The 17,225-nt window shown below is 40.5% G+C and overlaps 1 protein-coding gene across 2 annotated transcripts in view; it reads left to right on the forward strand.

Moving 5' to 3' along the window:
* The first annotated feature begins 739 nt into the window (after positions 1-739).
* LOC117416057 (cGMP-inhibited 3',5'-cyclic phosphodiesterase 3A-like) overlaps positions 740-17,225 on the forward strand; it is a 113,466-nt gene continuing 96,980 nt past the window's right edge. For both annotated transcript variants that reach the window (XM_034027087.3, XM_034027088.3), the window contains exon 1: positions 740-2,576. In XM_034027087.3, coding sequence (XP_033882978.2) covers positions 1,665-2,576 — 912 coding nt within the window. In that variant the 5' untranslated portion in view covers positions 740-1,664. The remainder of the gene's footprint in view (positions 2,577-17,225) is intronic.

A 17,225-nucleotide genomic window follows, 5' to 3' on the forward strand; every position in this document is an offset into this window, starting at 1 on the left:
TGGTATGTACTGTGCATCCCACTTTACACAAATAAACACACAATAACAACAGCAAAATATGGGTTAATAAAATCACGACAGCACTGAGCCTGTCGTTGGCTTAGCAGGGCTGGCTGTCCTAAAAGTGGCTTATTTCTTCTTTAAGATGCATAGATCCAGACATTATAGTTTTATGAACTGGCATCCATAGTTTCAAAATATATGTCTTGTTACAAAGATGTGTTAGTTAATATAAAAATAATGTTGTGTGTGTGTGTGTGTGTGTGTGTGTGTGTGTGTCTATATATATATATATATATATATATATATATATATACACACACCGTCCATAGTCTTCATATTCATTTCATATCGACAATTGCTAACTTACAATATATACATATTATAATTATGCAGGAGGATATCTGAGTTATAATAACACCAATACATATACAATAATAAATAAACCGTTTTTAAAACAACATTCTGATTTCTTCAAAGTTATCCATACCATATTGAATCAAACAAGAAAAGCATGTTTTGTTTTTTTGTTTTTTTTAATTCACATCCTAGCATGAAATGTCTACAGCTACTTAATGTGTGCAGCAACTGCAAACATGCAGAATTACATTCTGTTTAAATACAAATAAAATCATAATAAAATATCTAGCAACGCGCCTAGGCAACGCTTACACATGCAGGACAAACAGTTCTAAAGAGCCTAGTTAAAATTCATGCTTATCTCAAGTATCCCCGTTTACAATAATCAGACACCATCTGACACCGTGGTAGCTAGCGCTCCAGTCAGTGAACGCTGTGTGCTGCGTTGATATTGCGTAGCTGTGCAGTGCATGTATGAAGGAACTGTGTTAGGAGCTGTGTAATACACACACTCGAGCACCCGCAGCTCGGGAGCCGCAACCACATCGGTGTTTTTTTCTGCTGTTTATTTGGAGCTAAACTCACATCGTCGTCATACTTACCAGACTGTTGTTTTATTTATTTTTCAATGTGTTTGATTATTTTTTAAAGACACGGAGCATCGGGTTCTTTCTTTCTTTCTTTCTTTCTTTCTTTCTTTCTTTCTTTCTTTCTTCATTGAAGCATTTCTTTTTAAAATATGACCAGAGACAGATCGGCAACGTTTCCAAACGATCGGGAATTGCGATCCTATTTTTGCAAGAAGGAATCGCCGAATAAGAAGAAAAACTGAATTATATTAAAACATATATAATAGTATAATAACAGGAGTAAAATAAACGACCGGAAAGGAGAGAGCGTGAGACAGAGTGAGAGAGAGAGCAGCGATGATGAATATCAATGGCCTGGATCTGCAAAACGTCAGCGCTTGGCTTGTCAGTCTGTGTACTACAGTGCTATAGTGACTGTACAATGTTTGAAGCATGGTCCTACCTGCAATAGCCCAGTTGAATATTTCATATAAAGGTTTATTGTTATAATATCAATATGTATTATATGAAAAAGACATGATTATTGATTAAACCATAGGGAGCATTTTTTTTTTTTTACTGAAACTGTTTTCATATTTTTTATAGGTAATAATTTTTTTAGAGGGGGTTGAAAAAAGAAAGTAGCCTACCGTATAGCAAGTAGGGTATAACTTGTCGATACCATAGTGTATATGCCATTAAAAAAAACAAAAAAAAAAACAAAAAAAAAAAAACATGGAAATGACAGCAGAATCAACCAATTTCAGTGGGAAATTCAACAACCGTTACGAGAATAAAAACTCCTGGGGACCCAGTCGTAATGGCTACATAAAGACCTGTGTCACGCCATTAAAAAGGGACCCTGAATGCCAGATGTGGGGGGCATTAATGCTGAAGAGAATCTGGAGTTCCTGGAAAGTCTCGTCCGCGGTGTGCGTCGGCTCTCTCTCGGTTCTGTTGGCTTTGAAGTTTGTGAACGGGGAAATCGAGTACAGCAGCAGCAACAGGGGCAAGGTGCCGGACTCGCCGGTGCCCCACTCTCTCTCGGGGTGCGCGGCGGAGCTCCTGGTAGCTTGGTGGCACTCGGCGGCGCCCCTGTTCTCACTGGTATGTGCGTTCTTCTGGGTTGGCTTGTACCTAACACGCTGCGGGGTCATGCTAAAAACTGCGCTTTTCCTCCTGACGGTCTGCCACCTGGGAGAAGCGGCTGCCCAGCTCTTGCTCTTCGGCTCGGAGGATCAGTTGCTCTCTTTCACGGCAACGCTGGTGGTACTGGCCTGCTTGGCAACCGGGGCACTGCTGAGAGTGAAACTGAAGCAGGGTCTTTCTGTCATCGTCTTTATCAGCCTGGTCAGGACCCTTTCTCTGATCTCGCTGAATAAAGTCCGGGACGGTTGTAGACCCTACCTGGCGTACCTGGTTGGGGTGCTGGGCTTCCTTCTTGCGAGGTATACAGACCAGCTATTGCCGAGCCCGGGCCAGCACGAAGAGGGCTGTACTTCCCTGACGGGGGCAAAGGAGCACATCCCTGTATTTAAAAGGAGAAGGAGATCCAGCTCTGTAATTTCATCAGACATGGCGAACAGTCAGTCCAGCAGCAGCAGATCACACAGAAGGACTTCGTTGCCATGCATTCAGAGGGATCAGGTAAGGGCTTTCAGCATTGTGAGCATTCTGCTTGCTCCATCATGTTAGTCTTGCGGTCACACACGCATGGTGGCATTGTGCTGTCTTTGTTTTGTTCGATTTATGCAGATTGGAGTGGGGGTCTAGGGGTAGCAATACTGTACGCTGCCTGCTACACTATAGATATATTTATTACATGTTATAAACAAAAAAATTGTATATTTTGCATTATTTTAAATCAGCTGAGCTTTTTTAAATTAAGAAATGTCTGTTTTTCTATTTCACATTAAGTTTGTGTTTACATTTAAAATGTTGTGTGCGTTTAAACGCTAAAGGTATAACCTATACAATCTAATTGGACATGGTCATTATTTTCGCCTGTACTGTACTACTCGGTTTTGTAAACCTTACTTTAATGTGGTATAGGCTACACTTGGAGATACTGTTGCGATCTAAAATAACAGTTAGAGGTCCATTTCCACTATTGTATGCCGAGCTTTGGAAACTCTTTTCCAGTTACAAGCACATAGTCCAGCTCTATAGCTGTCCACTGCAGCTTCCTATGGTATTACAATATATAGAATATAGGCTATGCCAGACTTTTGGCGGTGTGTGGCTACCTGAAGTCAATTAACGAGAAGTGAAAACAACACAACACGGGTCATGTTTAGTTCAGTGCGAAACAACATTTCCAGTAGTTAGCATGCAGTCACAAATTATTATTCAAGAGGGGAGTAAACATGTAACGCGAGATATAGATACGGGTTTAGTGCTTTCAAAGATTTACTAACAAACAAAATGAAAAGTTTTCATACAGAACTACTGAAACGACACAGTACGTATATACCCTACTCGTCTCTATCTATCTATCTATCTATCTATCTATCTATCTATCTATCTATACGACTAAGTGCTGTAGTACTTAAGCTGCTAAACAGCTGCAGCAGTTTGGCAAATACGGTGCGTTTAAGCAATAATTGTAACTATTGATGTCATTTATGTATTTTAGTTTTCAAGTAAATTAATATAAAAACAATCATGAGGCTGGACCATTTACTGAGAAGAGACTAGTATAACTTCTTAAGTTGTTAGGGCATGCACTGTAGCCTATTATTATTATTATTATTATTATTATTATTATTATTATTATTATTATTATTAATAATAATAATAATAATAATAATAATAATAATAATAATATGTATTTGCCTCGTTAAGATAACTAATTCAATTCGTTTTGAAGCTCTAGATTTAAGAGAAATGGAACGTTTTGAAATGTTGGGTAAACATGTAACACTTAAATTACATATATACTCTATAAAAAACAATGATACATTATTATTATTATTATTATTATTATTATTATTATTATTATTTATTTCTTAGCAGACGCCCTTATCCAGGGCGACGTACAGTTGTATACAAAAAATACATATCAAGAATAACAATACAATTAAGAGCAAGATGTAATAATATAAGATATACTCTAATATAAGGGAGCTGTTTGCGGATTGGCTATTGTCTCCTTTTTTATAATTAAACGGGCTGTCTTAACTTTCATTATAACCACATCGCGTTGATACAAAATGAAGCGCAGGGAGGACGCTGTGAAGAGACCTGGATACTCTTTGTCTCTACCTGCTCGTTTTCAGACTACGACAGGAGCCAGTAAACGCTTACAAGACAGATCAAAGTCAACATCAGTGTTATAAACTGAACGTTTAATAAAAATAAAACATAACAGTACCGCTTCATAAGATAATTAAACCAGCAGCGTCTTGGTTTATGTTGAGAATACACTGACATTGTTTTTCTTTAAAACTTATCTACGGGCAGCGTTTGGGTTTCCAAGTGCAATTCTGTGCTTTAGTTGATTGAACTAGCTGGCCTCTAGTGGCGAGCAGTGGTATTGCACGCATTGGAGACACAGTGGAAGTCAGTCTCTGCAGAAGTAGGACAGACAACTGTCCTGTAAATAGCATCAGACTCAAACCTGAGAATTTGACATTACTGCTGACCTGAGCTGATAACTGCCTTGTTTTAAATGTAATAGAAATGTTGCACACTAGCTTGACTACCAGAAAATAGCATGCATACTGCAGTTAAAGATCATGTAGGAGTGTGTTTCTCAATGTATCGATATTGCGGGTCTTGCAGAAAGAATGAACCTGCATCGTGTTATTACAGCAGGTCACTACCCCCTGCAGTGGTTTATGCCACCACACTGCACTTCACGGCGCATGCATTAGGACTAGCTGGATTCTTTCAGGTTATTCGCTCGTATCCTATATGTAGCAGCACACACCTCCAAGGTGTGTAGTTCCCAATGCGAGTTCTTACACCGTGTACGTCTCTCAGTGTGAACTTTGCACCCGATATGGAAAGTCCACTTGGAACCCTTTCTATCAGATACTATTGTTGAGGGTATTCCTGTTTCGATAAGCAACCCTTAGCAGCCTCCACAGAAAGCACAAGGTGAATTCAATGATATGAAACACCGTGCTTTATTTATGTATTTATTTTTACTTCGTCAAGAACGTCTCACTTTTTACAATACATTTAACATGGTTTGCCATGTTTATTAATATGCTTTACCATACCTCGCTATTCCTTACAATGCTTACCCATGCTTACCCATGCTTTCACAATGCTTTATTCCACTTTGCTGTGCTTTCACTATGGGGAACTTTTATACAGTTTTCTCAGTCATTAGTGAGGATACTACTGTACGTAATTACAATATTGGCTGCCTGGTAGAAATGCAGCAATTCATTGACTAGTGATTGCCATTGCTTTTACGCCTCAGTTATATTTATTGATCAGCGAATTGCCCTGGTTATTTGGAACCTCGCGCCTCACGCTGCCACCCAGTGACGTCACTAGACTAAAGACTCCTCGGATTGTATTGGGAAATGTCAAAAACAAATTTATATATATATATATATATATATATATATATATATATATATATATATATATATATATAATGGAGTTTTCTTAATGCATGTATTATATTATATTTAGGGCTTCTGTTGTTCTGTTTTTATTCATTTCATTTTTCGGTGCTTTTTTAATTTTATTTTAGCTATTTTTGAGTTTTATGTAAATCGCTTTCGATCTTTATATAATGTATGAAATTATTGTTTTTGGTTACTTTCCAAAATGTTTTTTTTTTCTTCTGTCAAAATATGTATCCTAACTCGACAGTACTTGCACACTTAAGTTGTACCTTCTTTCCTTTGCTGTCTTCCACAATGAAATCCTTATGGTCACGGGCACATTCTTCTGGGGTTTTTGTGTGTAGGCATTTTTTTTTTTTTACATTTCACAACAATTTGCAATTCTGTTTTTTAAATCCTCAGTATCTTAACTGTAATACAGTTTTAAATCCCGCAAACAAACCATCCTAATTGCGATCTCGTTTTAAAGCTCGCAGGCAGAGTCTCCAATAGGAGTGTAGGAATGTGCTGTCACTCAGTAGCTGGGGTGTGTTTAAAGTATTCAGAACGAATCAATGATAGATACAAGTCAGGAAGGAGGGACATTGCCCAGCAGCACTACATAATAATTATATTTCACTACGTAATAATTAAATTACCCTACATAATTAAATTACACGACATAATAATTAAATTACCCTACATAATTAAATTACACGACATAATAATTAAATTACACGACATAATAATTATATTACACTACATAATAATGCGCACAGCTGTATCAAATGGCCTCTGTGAAAAGTCTACACATGCTTTATTTTGCTTTTTGCTTTTGAGTAATAAAGTGTCCTTAATGCATTCATTGCTGTTGATTATGAGTTATCCCATATTCAATTAGTAAATGCGTTGCTGATTGTACACCTACTGCTGTACCCGATAATACTAGTATCTGTTTCTCAAAGAAAATAAGCTCTCATCATTTTATTGTATTTAACAGTGAGGACTTCTTTTTGATGCGATTCTCCTGCAATGACACATCAAATTACCCATTAGATATTTGCACTACAACTCCATTGCACAGCAATCGTATTGTGCTACTAGTTTTTTCGCAGAAAAATCTTTCATTTGTGGGCATTTATCTTCATGAGCTGTCCTCAGAACCTCAGTTATTTTCATATAGCCTACATAATAACTTGCCTAGCATTGTCAAGAGGGAGTAGGGCTAGCATGGGCAGCCAGGACGGTGTTACCCTAGCATTGTCAAGAGGGAGTAGGGCTAGCATGGGCAGCCAGGACGGCATTGCCCTAGCATTGTCAAGAGGGAGTAGGGCTAGCATGGGCAGCCAGGACGGCATTGCCCTTGCATTGTCAAGAGGGTGTAGGGCTAGCATGGGCAGCCAGGACGGCATTGCCCTAGCATTGTCAAGAGGGAGTAGGGCTAGCATGGGCAGCCAGGACAGCGTTTCCCTAGCATTGTCAAGAGGGAGTAGGGCTACCATGGGCAGCCAGGACGGCATTGCCCTAGCATTGTCAAGAGGGTGTAGGGCTACCATGGGCAGCCAGGACGGCATTGCCCTAGCATTGTCAAGAGGGAGTAGGGCTAGCATGGGCAGCCAGGACGGCATTGCCCTAGCATTGTCAAGAGGGAGTAGGGCTACCATGGGCAGCCAGGACGGCATTGCCCTAGCATTGTCAAGAGGGTGTAGGGCTACCATGGGCAGCCAGGACGGCATTGCCCTAGCATTGTCAAGAGGGTGTAGGGCTACCATGGGCAGCCAGGACGGCATTGCCCTAGCATTGTCAAGAGGGTGTAGGGCTAGCATGGGCAGCCAGGACGGCGCTGATTTGCTGTGGGTGAGTCTGAAGGGTGTTTAAATTGCCGTGGAGGGATACAAAATCATTCCACAAGGAATACTGTCTCTAATTCCTTCTGTTCAGCAGAATGACCCACAGTCTTCAGATTAGTGAAGGCTCCTTGTTAAACATCAGTAATCTGCGCAGTCTTGCATATGGAAGCACCTGCCCACCGATCATCTTCTATTTCTCTAGCAAAGCCTGTCATAGCCGCTGTCTGTCCAGCTTGGTGAAATTGCAGGGAGGCAGGATTGCAAGCAGGGAGATGCAGCTTTTATATTTTACAGAGTACACGCAAAGGTGCCGTTTGTACAGTATAGCAAACTAATCCTTTAAGTGATCCCAAGGATGCAAAACCCCGTGCTGCAGATAAGAGGAGTTTCTGTTTTGTCCAGTACCCTCTGTGAATACAGAGTGAAAAGGGGAGCAGGGTCTCTGTATAGTCAGGTTCTTCACACTGGAGAGTTTGTTCAAAAGCACTAATAAGGAATCAGTTCATTTCATTGCGAAGTCTGTCTCTGTGCCTGGAAATAATCCAAGGTATTTGAGGCCACGGCGTGTTATCTCACAACCCAGGATAAACACAACAGAAATATTTACAGGGCTGGCTAATAGGGCACTGCCATTCACCCCAGCCGAGCGCTCTCCCCTTCATGTATGATACTGTGTGCATCTACACTGTACTTTTAAATACAAAAGCTTATATCAAACTATAAAACGTGAATAGACTTTTGTGCCACGTTTTACAATAAAAAAAAATTAAACACTAGCTACATTTAATAGAAAAAAAATACTATATAATTATACACAACACACATTTACCGATATACAGTATATATCTATATCTGTATATAGATAGATAGACACACAATGCGTGGGAGAGTACTTTTTCATAGGTAAACCATGCTATTTGTGCTTAGCAAAAATAACATTGATATATAATGTGTATATATATCAAGGATACCTGAGTTTTGAATAACCTTTGTTATCATCACATAGCAAGCGTCTTGATCTTTTCAAACCTGAGCTTGAGACTCTGTCTGTCTGTCTGTCTGTCTGTCTGTCTGTCTGTCTGTCTGCCTGTCTGTCTGACTGTCTGTCTGTCTGTCTGTCTGTCTGCCTGCCTGCCTGCCTGCCTGTCTGTCTGTCTCTGCCTGCCTGCCTGTCTGCCTGCCTGTCTGTCTGTCTGTCTGTCTGCCTGCCTGCCTGCCTGTCTGTCTGTCTGTCTGTCTGTCTGTCTGACTGTCTGTCTCTGCCTGCCTGCCTGCCTGCCTGCCTGTCTGCCTGTCTGTCTCTGCCTGCCTGCCTGTCTGCCTGTCTGTCTGTCAGTACAACTGGCAAGGTACATGCTGTGCATTAGTACCATGTGCATACATACGGTATATATGAAACACAATAAAATGTTCTGCATTACATCTATAGGATTTCAAAGTACAGCATTGCATCCATACCTATTAAACTCAGTAATGGTATGCAATATTTCGTAAAACTAAAAGACACATATACAATTTAATGACAAATGTTATGACTATAAAGACACTGAAATAAGCTTAGTCGAACTGTTAGTCATTGAGTATTACTAAGCGTAGTATAAAAGCTTACTTTATTAACGGATTAATAATATACTAACTGATTAAGGTTTATGGTTCTATTGTGTATTTATGTTTTTTTCTAGAAAAATATCTTTCTAAGAGTGTGTGTATTTAGTGTGCTTATTGTTTACTGTAAGAGTTTAAATGACATGATCAGTGCTTGACATTAAATACTTCACATGTGGCTCTTTTGAATGGGATGAGTAGTGCATTATATCACTCACCATACTCACCCCCTCTGTTTAAGTGTGGACTCACTGCAGGATTAATCTGCTTTAATTAAATGCTAAGTGGATAGTACAGATCCACAAAGCCGGCACCTGCAGTGACAGTCAGTCAGTCACTGCCTGACCTGTAAACTGAGCACTGAACCGCACTCCCGAAACTTACATTGAAGAAAATGTGTGATCAGGTTCAAAAACAATACATCAATGCTGAGAGACTGTTACTCGCAGCCTTTTGGGGATTGTAAAATATGATCCAGCCCTGCTGGTCGATTGCCAGCTACGTGCATCGCCAGCTGACATTTCTAGAAGTGTAACATGATGTGACTTTAAGCATCAGGTGCGTGTATTCTTTTAATATCACTGCACTGAAATTCATCTAAAAACAAAAAAACAACAACTGTACTGTGACAGTCTGGCTGGTGTACATATGCAGAATACTCTATTCAGGTGAAATCGTTTTGCAATATATACAGTGCCTTGCAAAAGTATTCAGACCCCTGACCAATTCTCTCATATTACTGAATTACAAATGGCACATTGAAATTTCGTTCTGTTTGATATTTTATTTTAAAACACTGAAACTCAAAATCAATTATTGTAAGGTGACACTGGTTTTATGTTGGGAAATATTTTTAAGAAAAATAAAAAACTGAAATATCTTGCTTGCATAAGTATTCAACCCCTGTGCTGTGGAAGCTCCCAGTTTACACCGATGAAAGAAATTGCCCTAACGAGGACACAATTACCTTACCATTGGCCTCCACCTGTGAACCATTAAAGTTGCTGTCACATTTTCTGGATAAAAACCCCACTGTTGAAGGATCATTGGTCAGGCTGTGAATCTGAAGGAAAATGAAGACCAAAGAGCATTCTACCGAAGTTAGAGATAAAGTAATACAAATGCATAGATTAGGGAAAGGGTACAAAATAATATCCAAGTGTTTGGATATCCCAGTGAGCACAGTTGGATCAATAATCAGGAAGTGGAAGCTGCATCACACCACCCAGGCACTGCCAAGAAAAGGCCGTCCCTCAGAACTCAGCGCTCAAACAAGAAGGAGACTTGTGAGAGAAGCCACAGAGAGGCCAACAATCACTTTGAAGGAGCTACAGAGTTCAGTGGCTGGAAGTGGAGTAATGGTGCACCAGTCAACCATATCAAGAGCTCTGCATAACACTGGCCTGTATGGGAGGGAGGCAAGAAAGAAGCTGTTACTCAAAAAGTATCATCTGAAAGCACGTCTGGAGTTTGCCAGAAAGCATGAGAGTGACCCAGCTGTGATGTGGGAAAAGGTTTTGTGGTCAGATGAGACCAAGATAGAGCTTTTTGGCCAAAACTCAAAGCGCTATGTGTGGCGCAAACCTAACACTGCCCATGCCTCAAGACACACCATCCCTACAGTGAAGTATGGTGGTGGCAGCATCATGCTGTGGGGATGCTTCTCATCAGCAGGGACTGGGCATCTTGTTAAAATTGAAGGAAGAATGGATGGAGCAAAATACAGGGAAATACTGCAAGAGGACCTGCTTCAGTCCGCTAAAAAACTGAAGCTTGGGAGGAAATTCACATTTCAGCAGGACAATGATCCCAAGCACAAGGCCAAAGCAACATTGGAGTGGCTCAAGAACAAAAAGGTGAATTTCCTACATTGGCCCAGTCAAAGTCCTGATCTCAATCCCATTGAGAATCTGTGGCACTATTTGAAAATTGCGGTCCACAAGTGTCGTCCAACCAACCTGAACAACCTGGAGCAAATCTGCCAAGAAAAATGGGTCAAAATCACTCCGACACTGTATGCAAAGCTGGTACATACTTACCCCAAAAGACTTAAAGCTGTTATTGCAGCGAAAGGTGGCTCTACCAAATATTAATGTGTGGGGGTTGAATACTTATGCAAGCAAGATATTTCAGTTTTTTATTGTATTTAACAGTGAGGACTTCTTTTTGATGCGATTCTCCTGCAATGACACATCAAATTACCCATTAGATATTTGCACTACAACTCCATTGCACAGCAATCGTATTGTGCTACTAGTTTTTTCGCAGAAAAATCTTTCATTTGTGGGCATTTATCTTCATGAGCTGTCCTCAGAACCTCAGTTATTTTCATATAGCCTACATAATAACTTGCCTAGCATTGTCAAGAGGGAGTAGGGCTAGCATGGGCAGCCAGGACGGTGTTACCCTAGCATTGTCAAGAGGGAGTAGGGCTAGCATGGGCAGCCAGGACGGCATTGCCCTAGCATTGTCAAGAGGGAGTAGGGCTAGCATGGGCAGCCAGGACGGCATTGCCCTTGCATTGTCAAGAGGGTGTAGGGCTAGCATGGGCAGCCAGGACGGCATTGCCCTTGCATTGTCAAGAGGGTGTAGGGCTAGCATGGGCAGCCAGGACGGCATTGCCCTAGCATTGTCAAGAGGGAGTAGGGCTAGCATGGGCAGCCAGGACAGCGTTTCCCTAGCATTGTCAAGAGGGAGTAGGGCTACCATGGGCAGCCAGGACGGCATTGCCCTAGCATTGTCAAGAGGGTGTAGGGCTACCATGGGCAGCCAGGACGGCATTGCCCTAGCATTGTCAAGAGGGAGTAGGGCTAGCATGGGCAGCCAGGACGGCATTGCCCTAGCATTGTCAAGAGGGAGTAGGGCTACCATGGGCAGCCAGGACGGCATTGCCCTAGCATTGTCAAGAGGGTGTAGGGCTACCATGGGCAGCCAGGACGGCATTGCCCTAGCATTGTCAAGAGGGTGTAGGGCTACCATGGGCAGCCAGGACGGCATTGCCCTAGCATTGTCAAGAGGGTGTAGGGCTAGCATGGGCAGCCAGGACGGCGCTGATTTGCTGTGGGTGAGTCTGAAGGGTGTTTAAATTGCCGTGGAGGGATACAAAATCATTCCACAAGGAATACTGTCTCTAATTCCTTCTGTTCAGCAGAATGACCCACAGTCTTCAGATTAGTGAAGGCTCCTTGTTAAACATCAGTAATCTGCGCAGTCTTGCATATGGAAGCACCTGCCCACCGATCATCTTCTATTTCTCTAGCAAAGCCTGTCATAGCCGCTGTCTGTCCAGCTTGGTGAAATTGCAGGGAGGCAGGATTGCAAGCAGGGAGATGCAGCTTTTATATTTTACAGAGTACACGCAAAGGTGCCGTTTGTACAGTATAGCAAACTAATCCTTTAAGTGATCCCAAGGATGCAAAACCCCGTGCTGCAGATAAGAGGAGTTTCTGTTTTGTCCAGTACCCTCTGTGAATACAGAGTGAAAAGGGGAGCAGGGTCTCTGTATAGTCAGGTTCTTCACACTGGAGAGTTTGTTCAAAAGCACTAATAAGGAATCAGTTCATTTCATTGCGAAGTCTGTCTCTGTGCCTGGAAATAATCCAAGGTATTTGAGGCCACGGCGTGTTATCTCACAACCCAGGATAAACACAACAGAAATATTTACAGGGCTGGCTAATAGGGCACTGCCATTCACCCCAGCCGAGCGCTCTCCCCTTCATGTATGATACTGTGTGCATCTACACTGTACTTTTAAATACAAAAGCTTATATCAAACTATAAAACGTGAATAGACTTTTGTGCCACGTTTTACAATAAAAAAAAATTAAACACTAGCTACATTTAATAGAAAAAAAAATACTATATAATTATACACAACACACATTTACCGATATACAGTATATATCTATATCTGTATATAGATAGATAGACACACAATGCGTGGGAGAGTACTTTTTCATAGGTAAACCATGCTATTTGTGCTTAGCAAAAATAACATTGATATATAATGTGTATATATATCAAGGATACCTGAGTTTTGAATAACCTTTGTTATCATCACATAGCAAGCGTCTTGATCTTTTCAAACCTGAGCTTGAGACTCTGTCTGTCTGTCTGTCTGTCTGTCTGTCTGTCTGTCTGCCTGTCTGTCTGACTGTCTGTCTGTCTGTCTGTCTGTCTGCCTGCCTGCCTGCCTGCCTGTCTGTCTGTCTCTGCCTGCCTGCCTGTCTGCCTGCCTGTCTGTCTGTCTGTCTGTCTGCCTGCCTGCCTGCCTGTCTGTCTGTCTGTCTGTCTGTCTGACTGTCTGTCTCTGCCTGCCTGCCTGCCTGCCTGCCTGTCTGCCTGTCTGTCTCTGCCTGCCTGCCTGTCTGCCTGTCTGTCTGTCAGTACAACTGGCAAGGTACATGCTGTGCATTAGTACCATGTGCATACATACGGTATATATGAAACACAATAAAATGTTCTGCATTACATCTATAGGATTTCAAAGTACAGCATTGCATCCATACCTATTAAACTCAGTAATGGTATGCAATATTTCGTAAAACTAAAAGACACATATACAATTTAATGACAAATGTTATGACTATAAAGACACTGAAATAAGCTTAGTCGAACTGTTAGTCATTGAGTATTACTAAGCGTAGTATAAAAGCTTACTTTATTAACGGATTAATAATATACTAACTGATTAAGGTTTATGGTTCTATTGTGTATTTATGTTTTTTTCTAGAAAAATATCTTTCTAAGAGTGTGTGTATTTAGTGTGCTTATTGTTTACTGTAAGAGTTTAAATGACATGATCAGTGCTTGACATTAAATACTTCACATGTGGCTCTTTTGAATGGGATGAGTAGTGCATTATATCACTCACCATACTCACCCCCTCTGTTTAAGTGTGGACTCACTGCAGGATTAATCTGCTTTAATTAAATGCTAAGTGGATAGTACAGATCCACAAAGCCGGCACCTGCAGTGACAGTCAGTCAGTCACTGCCTGACCTGTAAACTGAGCACTGAACCGCACTCCCGAAACTTACATTGAAGAAAATGTGTGATCAGGTTCAAAAACAATACATCAATGCTGAGAGACTGTTACTCGCAGCCTTTTGGGGATTGTAAAATATGATCCAGCCCTGCTGGTCGATTGCCAGCTACGTGCATCGCCAGCTGACATTTCTAGAAGTGTAACATGATGTGACTTTAAGCATCAGGTGCGTGTATTCTTTTAATATCACTGCACTGAAATTCATCTAAAAACAAAAAAACAACAACTGTACTGTGACAGTCTGGCTGGTGTACATATGCAGAATACTCTATTCAGGTGAAATCGTTTTGCAATATATACAGTGCCTTGCAAAAGTATTCAGACCCCTGACCAATTCTCTCATATTACTGAATTACAAATGGCACATTGAAATTTCGTTCTGTTTGATATTTTATTTTAAAACACTGAAACTCAAAATCAATTATTGTAAGGTGACACTGGTTTTATGTTGGGAAATATTTTTAAGAAAAATAAAAAACTGAAATATCTTGCTTGCATAAGTATTCAACCCCTGTGCTGTGGAAGCTCCCAGTTTACACCGATGAAAGAAATTGCCCTAACGAGGACACAATTACCTTACCATTGGCCTCCACCTGTGAACCATTAAAGTTGCTGTCACATTTTCTGGATAAAAACCCCACTGTTGAAGGATCATTGGTCAGGCTGTGAATCTGAAGGAAAATGAAGACCAAAAAGCATTCTACCGAAGTTAGAGATAAAGTAATACAAATGCATAGATTAGGGAAAGGGTACAAAATAATATCCAAGTGTTTGGATATCCCAGTGAGCACAGTTGGATCAATAATCAGGAAGTGGAAGCTGCATCACACCACCCAGGCACTGCCAAGAAAAGGCCGTCCCTCAGAACTCAGCGCTCAAACAAGAAGGAGACTTGTGAGAGAAGCCACAGAGAGGCCAACAATCACTTTGAAGGAGCTACAGAGTTCAGTGGCTGGAAGTGGAGTAATGGTGCACCAGTCAACCATATCAAGAGCTCTGCATAACACTGGCCTGTATGGGAGGGAGGCAAGAAAGAAGCTGTTACTCAAAAAGTATCATCTGAAAGCACGTCTGGAGTTTGCCAGAAAGCATGAGAGTGACCCAGCTGTGATGTGGGAAAAGGTTTTGTGGTCAGATGAGACCAAGATAGAGCTTTTTGGCCAAAACTCAAAGCGCTATGTGTGGCGCAAACCTAACACTGCCCATGCCTCAAGACACACCATCCCTACAGTGAAGTATGGTGGTGGCAGCATCATGCTGTGGGGATGCTTCTCATCAGCAGGGACTGGGCATCTTGTTAAAATTGAAGGAAGAATGGATGGAGCAAAATACAGGGAAATACTGCAAGAGGACCTGCTTCAGTCCGCTAAAAAACTGAAGCTTGGGAGGAAATTCACATTTCAGCAGGACAATGATCCCAAGCACAAGGCCAAAGCAACATTGGAGTGGCTCAAGAACAAAAAGGTGAATTTCCTACATTGGCCCAGTCAAAGTCCTGATCTCAATCCCATTGAGAATCTGTGGCACTATTTGAAAATTGCGGTCCACAAGTGTCGTCCAACCAACCTGAACAACCTGGAGCAAATCTGCCAAGAAAAATGGGTCAAAATCACTCCGACACTGTATGCAAAGCTGGTACATACTTACCCCAAAAGACTTAAAGCTGTTATTGCAGCGAAAGGTGGCTCTACCAAATATTAATGTGTGGGGGTTGAATACTTATGCAAGCAAGATATTTCAGTTTTTTATTTTTCTTAAAAATATTTCCCAACATAAAACCAATGTCACCTTACAATAATTGATTTTGAGTTTCAGTGTTTTAAAATCAAATATCAAACAGAACGAAATTTCAATGTACCATTTGTAATTCAGTAATATGAGAGAATTGGTCAGGGGTCTGAATACTTTTGCAAGGCACTGTATATACTGTATATATATATATATATATATTTTTTTTTTTTTATAGATTTTCATATTTAAAGTGCAGTTATTATATATATATATATATATATAATGGAAATGCTGAGCAAAAAAACGAATCCATGGGATTGTGCGAAAATGGAAAACAATTGTTTGTTTAGGACAAAATAATAACCTTACTTAGATTCGTAGCACAGTATAATTAAAAGAGAAAAGAAAACACTTGCAAATCATTAAAAAAAACACATTCTGCAGAACTGTAAAACCCAAAGCTACGTCCCTCAAGATGGGTAAAATAATGGGTTGTTTTGGTTAGTTTTACTTGTCAGTGAATGTGCCAGTTATCTCTCGTTTTATAAGTGATCTCATCTCGTGTAGTCTGTGGTGCTCTTTCATTAAAAACTTGTGTCTTATCTCTCACTCTCGTTTTCTTTTAACTCTCAACTCGCAGATCTGAAACTGGGGACTGTAGTCAAGATTTAATAAACACAAACACACCTTCATATCATCCAAAACTCAGTCAATGAATTGGAGGGAAAATGGGTCCCTCAACCAGTATCAGCTATTCTTCTTCTTCTTCTTCTTCTTCTTCTTCTTCTTCTTCTTCTTCATCTTCTTCTTCTTCTTCTTCTTCTTCTTCTTCTTCTTCATCTTCTTCTTCTTCTTCTTATTATTATGTATGCATGTATGCATGTATTTAATATACTACTACTACTTATAATAATAATAATAATAATAATAATAATAATAATAATAATAATAATAATAATAATAATAATAATAATGAATTGTCTGCCACTTATTGATATTGCAGTTATCATATTTTCTTATAGGGAATGACCTTGTTACCTGTATAAGCTGTTTCTCTATGTTTACTTAATAATAGTTACAGTTCTAAAACCCATGCAGTATAGTTAATTATAGTTACTTTTATGCATGCCTTTTTTTTATTCCCAGACTTATTTATACAGCAAATGATTTTTATTTTAAACGTCTTTCCTACCCTTTTTTGACTGACCTTCCTGTACTGTATGAGAAACCAGCCTGCCTGAGACCAGGACTCTGAAACCTGTTGCTTCACACAGTGTTTTGTGTTGGATTCTTGGCTCGGCAGTCTTAGGGTAGGTTCAGCTGCAGAGCAGCTAGTGGACTGGCTGTGTGCTGTATTTTAATGTTCAACTGCCAGACCAGCGGTTCTCTTCCAGGTAAATTGACCATTAAAGGGTTAATGTGGAAGTGTAAACAGCTGGTTGAAGCTGAAAATCTGACACTGCTCACCCCTTGTCAGGTGTGCTCCCAGTCACTTGGC

Source organism: Acipenser ruthenus, chromosome 7 (assembly GCF_902713425.1).
Source record: "Acipenser ruthenus chromosome 7, fAciRut3.2 maternal haplotype, whole genome shotgun sequence".
NCBI lineage: Eukaryota > Metazoa > Chordata > Actinopteri > Acipenseriformes > Acipenseridae > Acipenser > Acipenser ruthenus.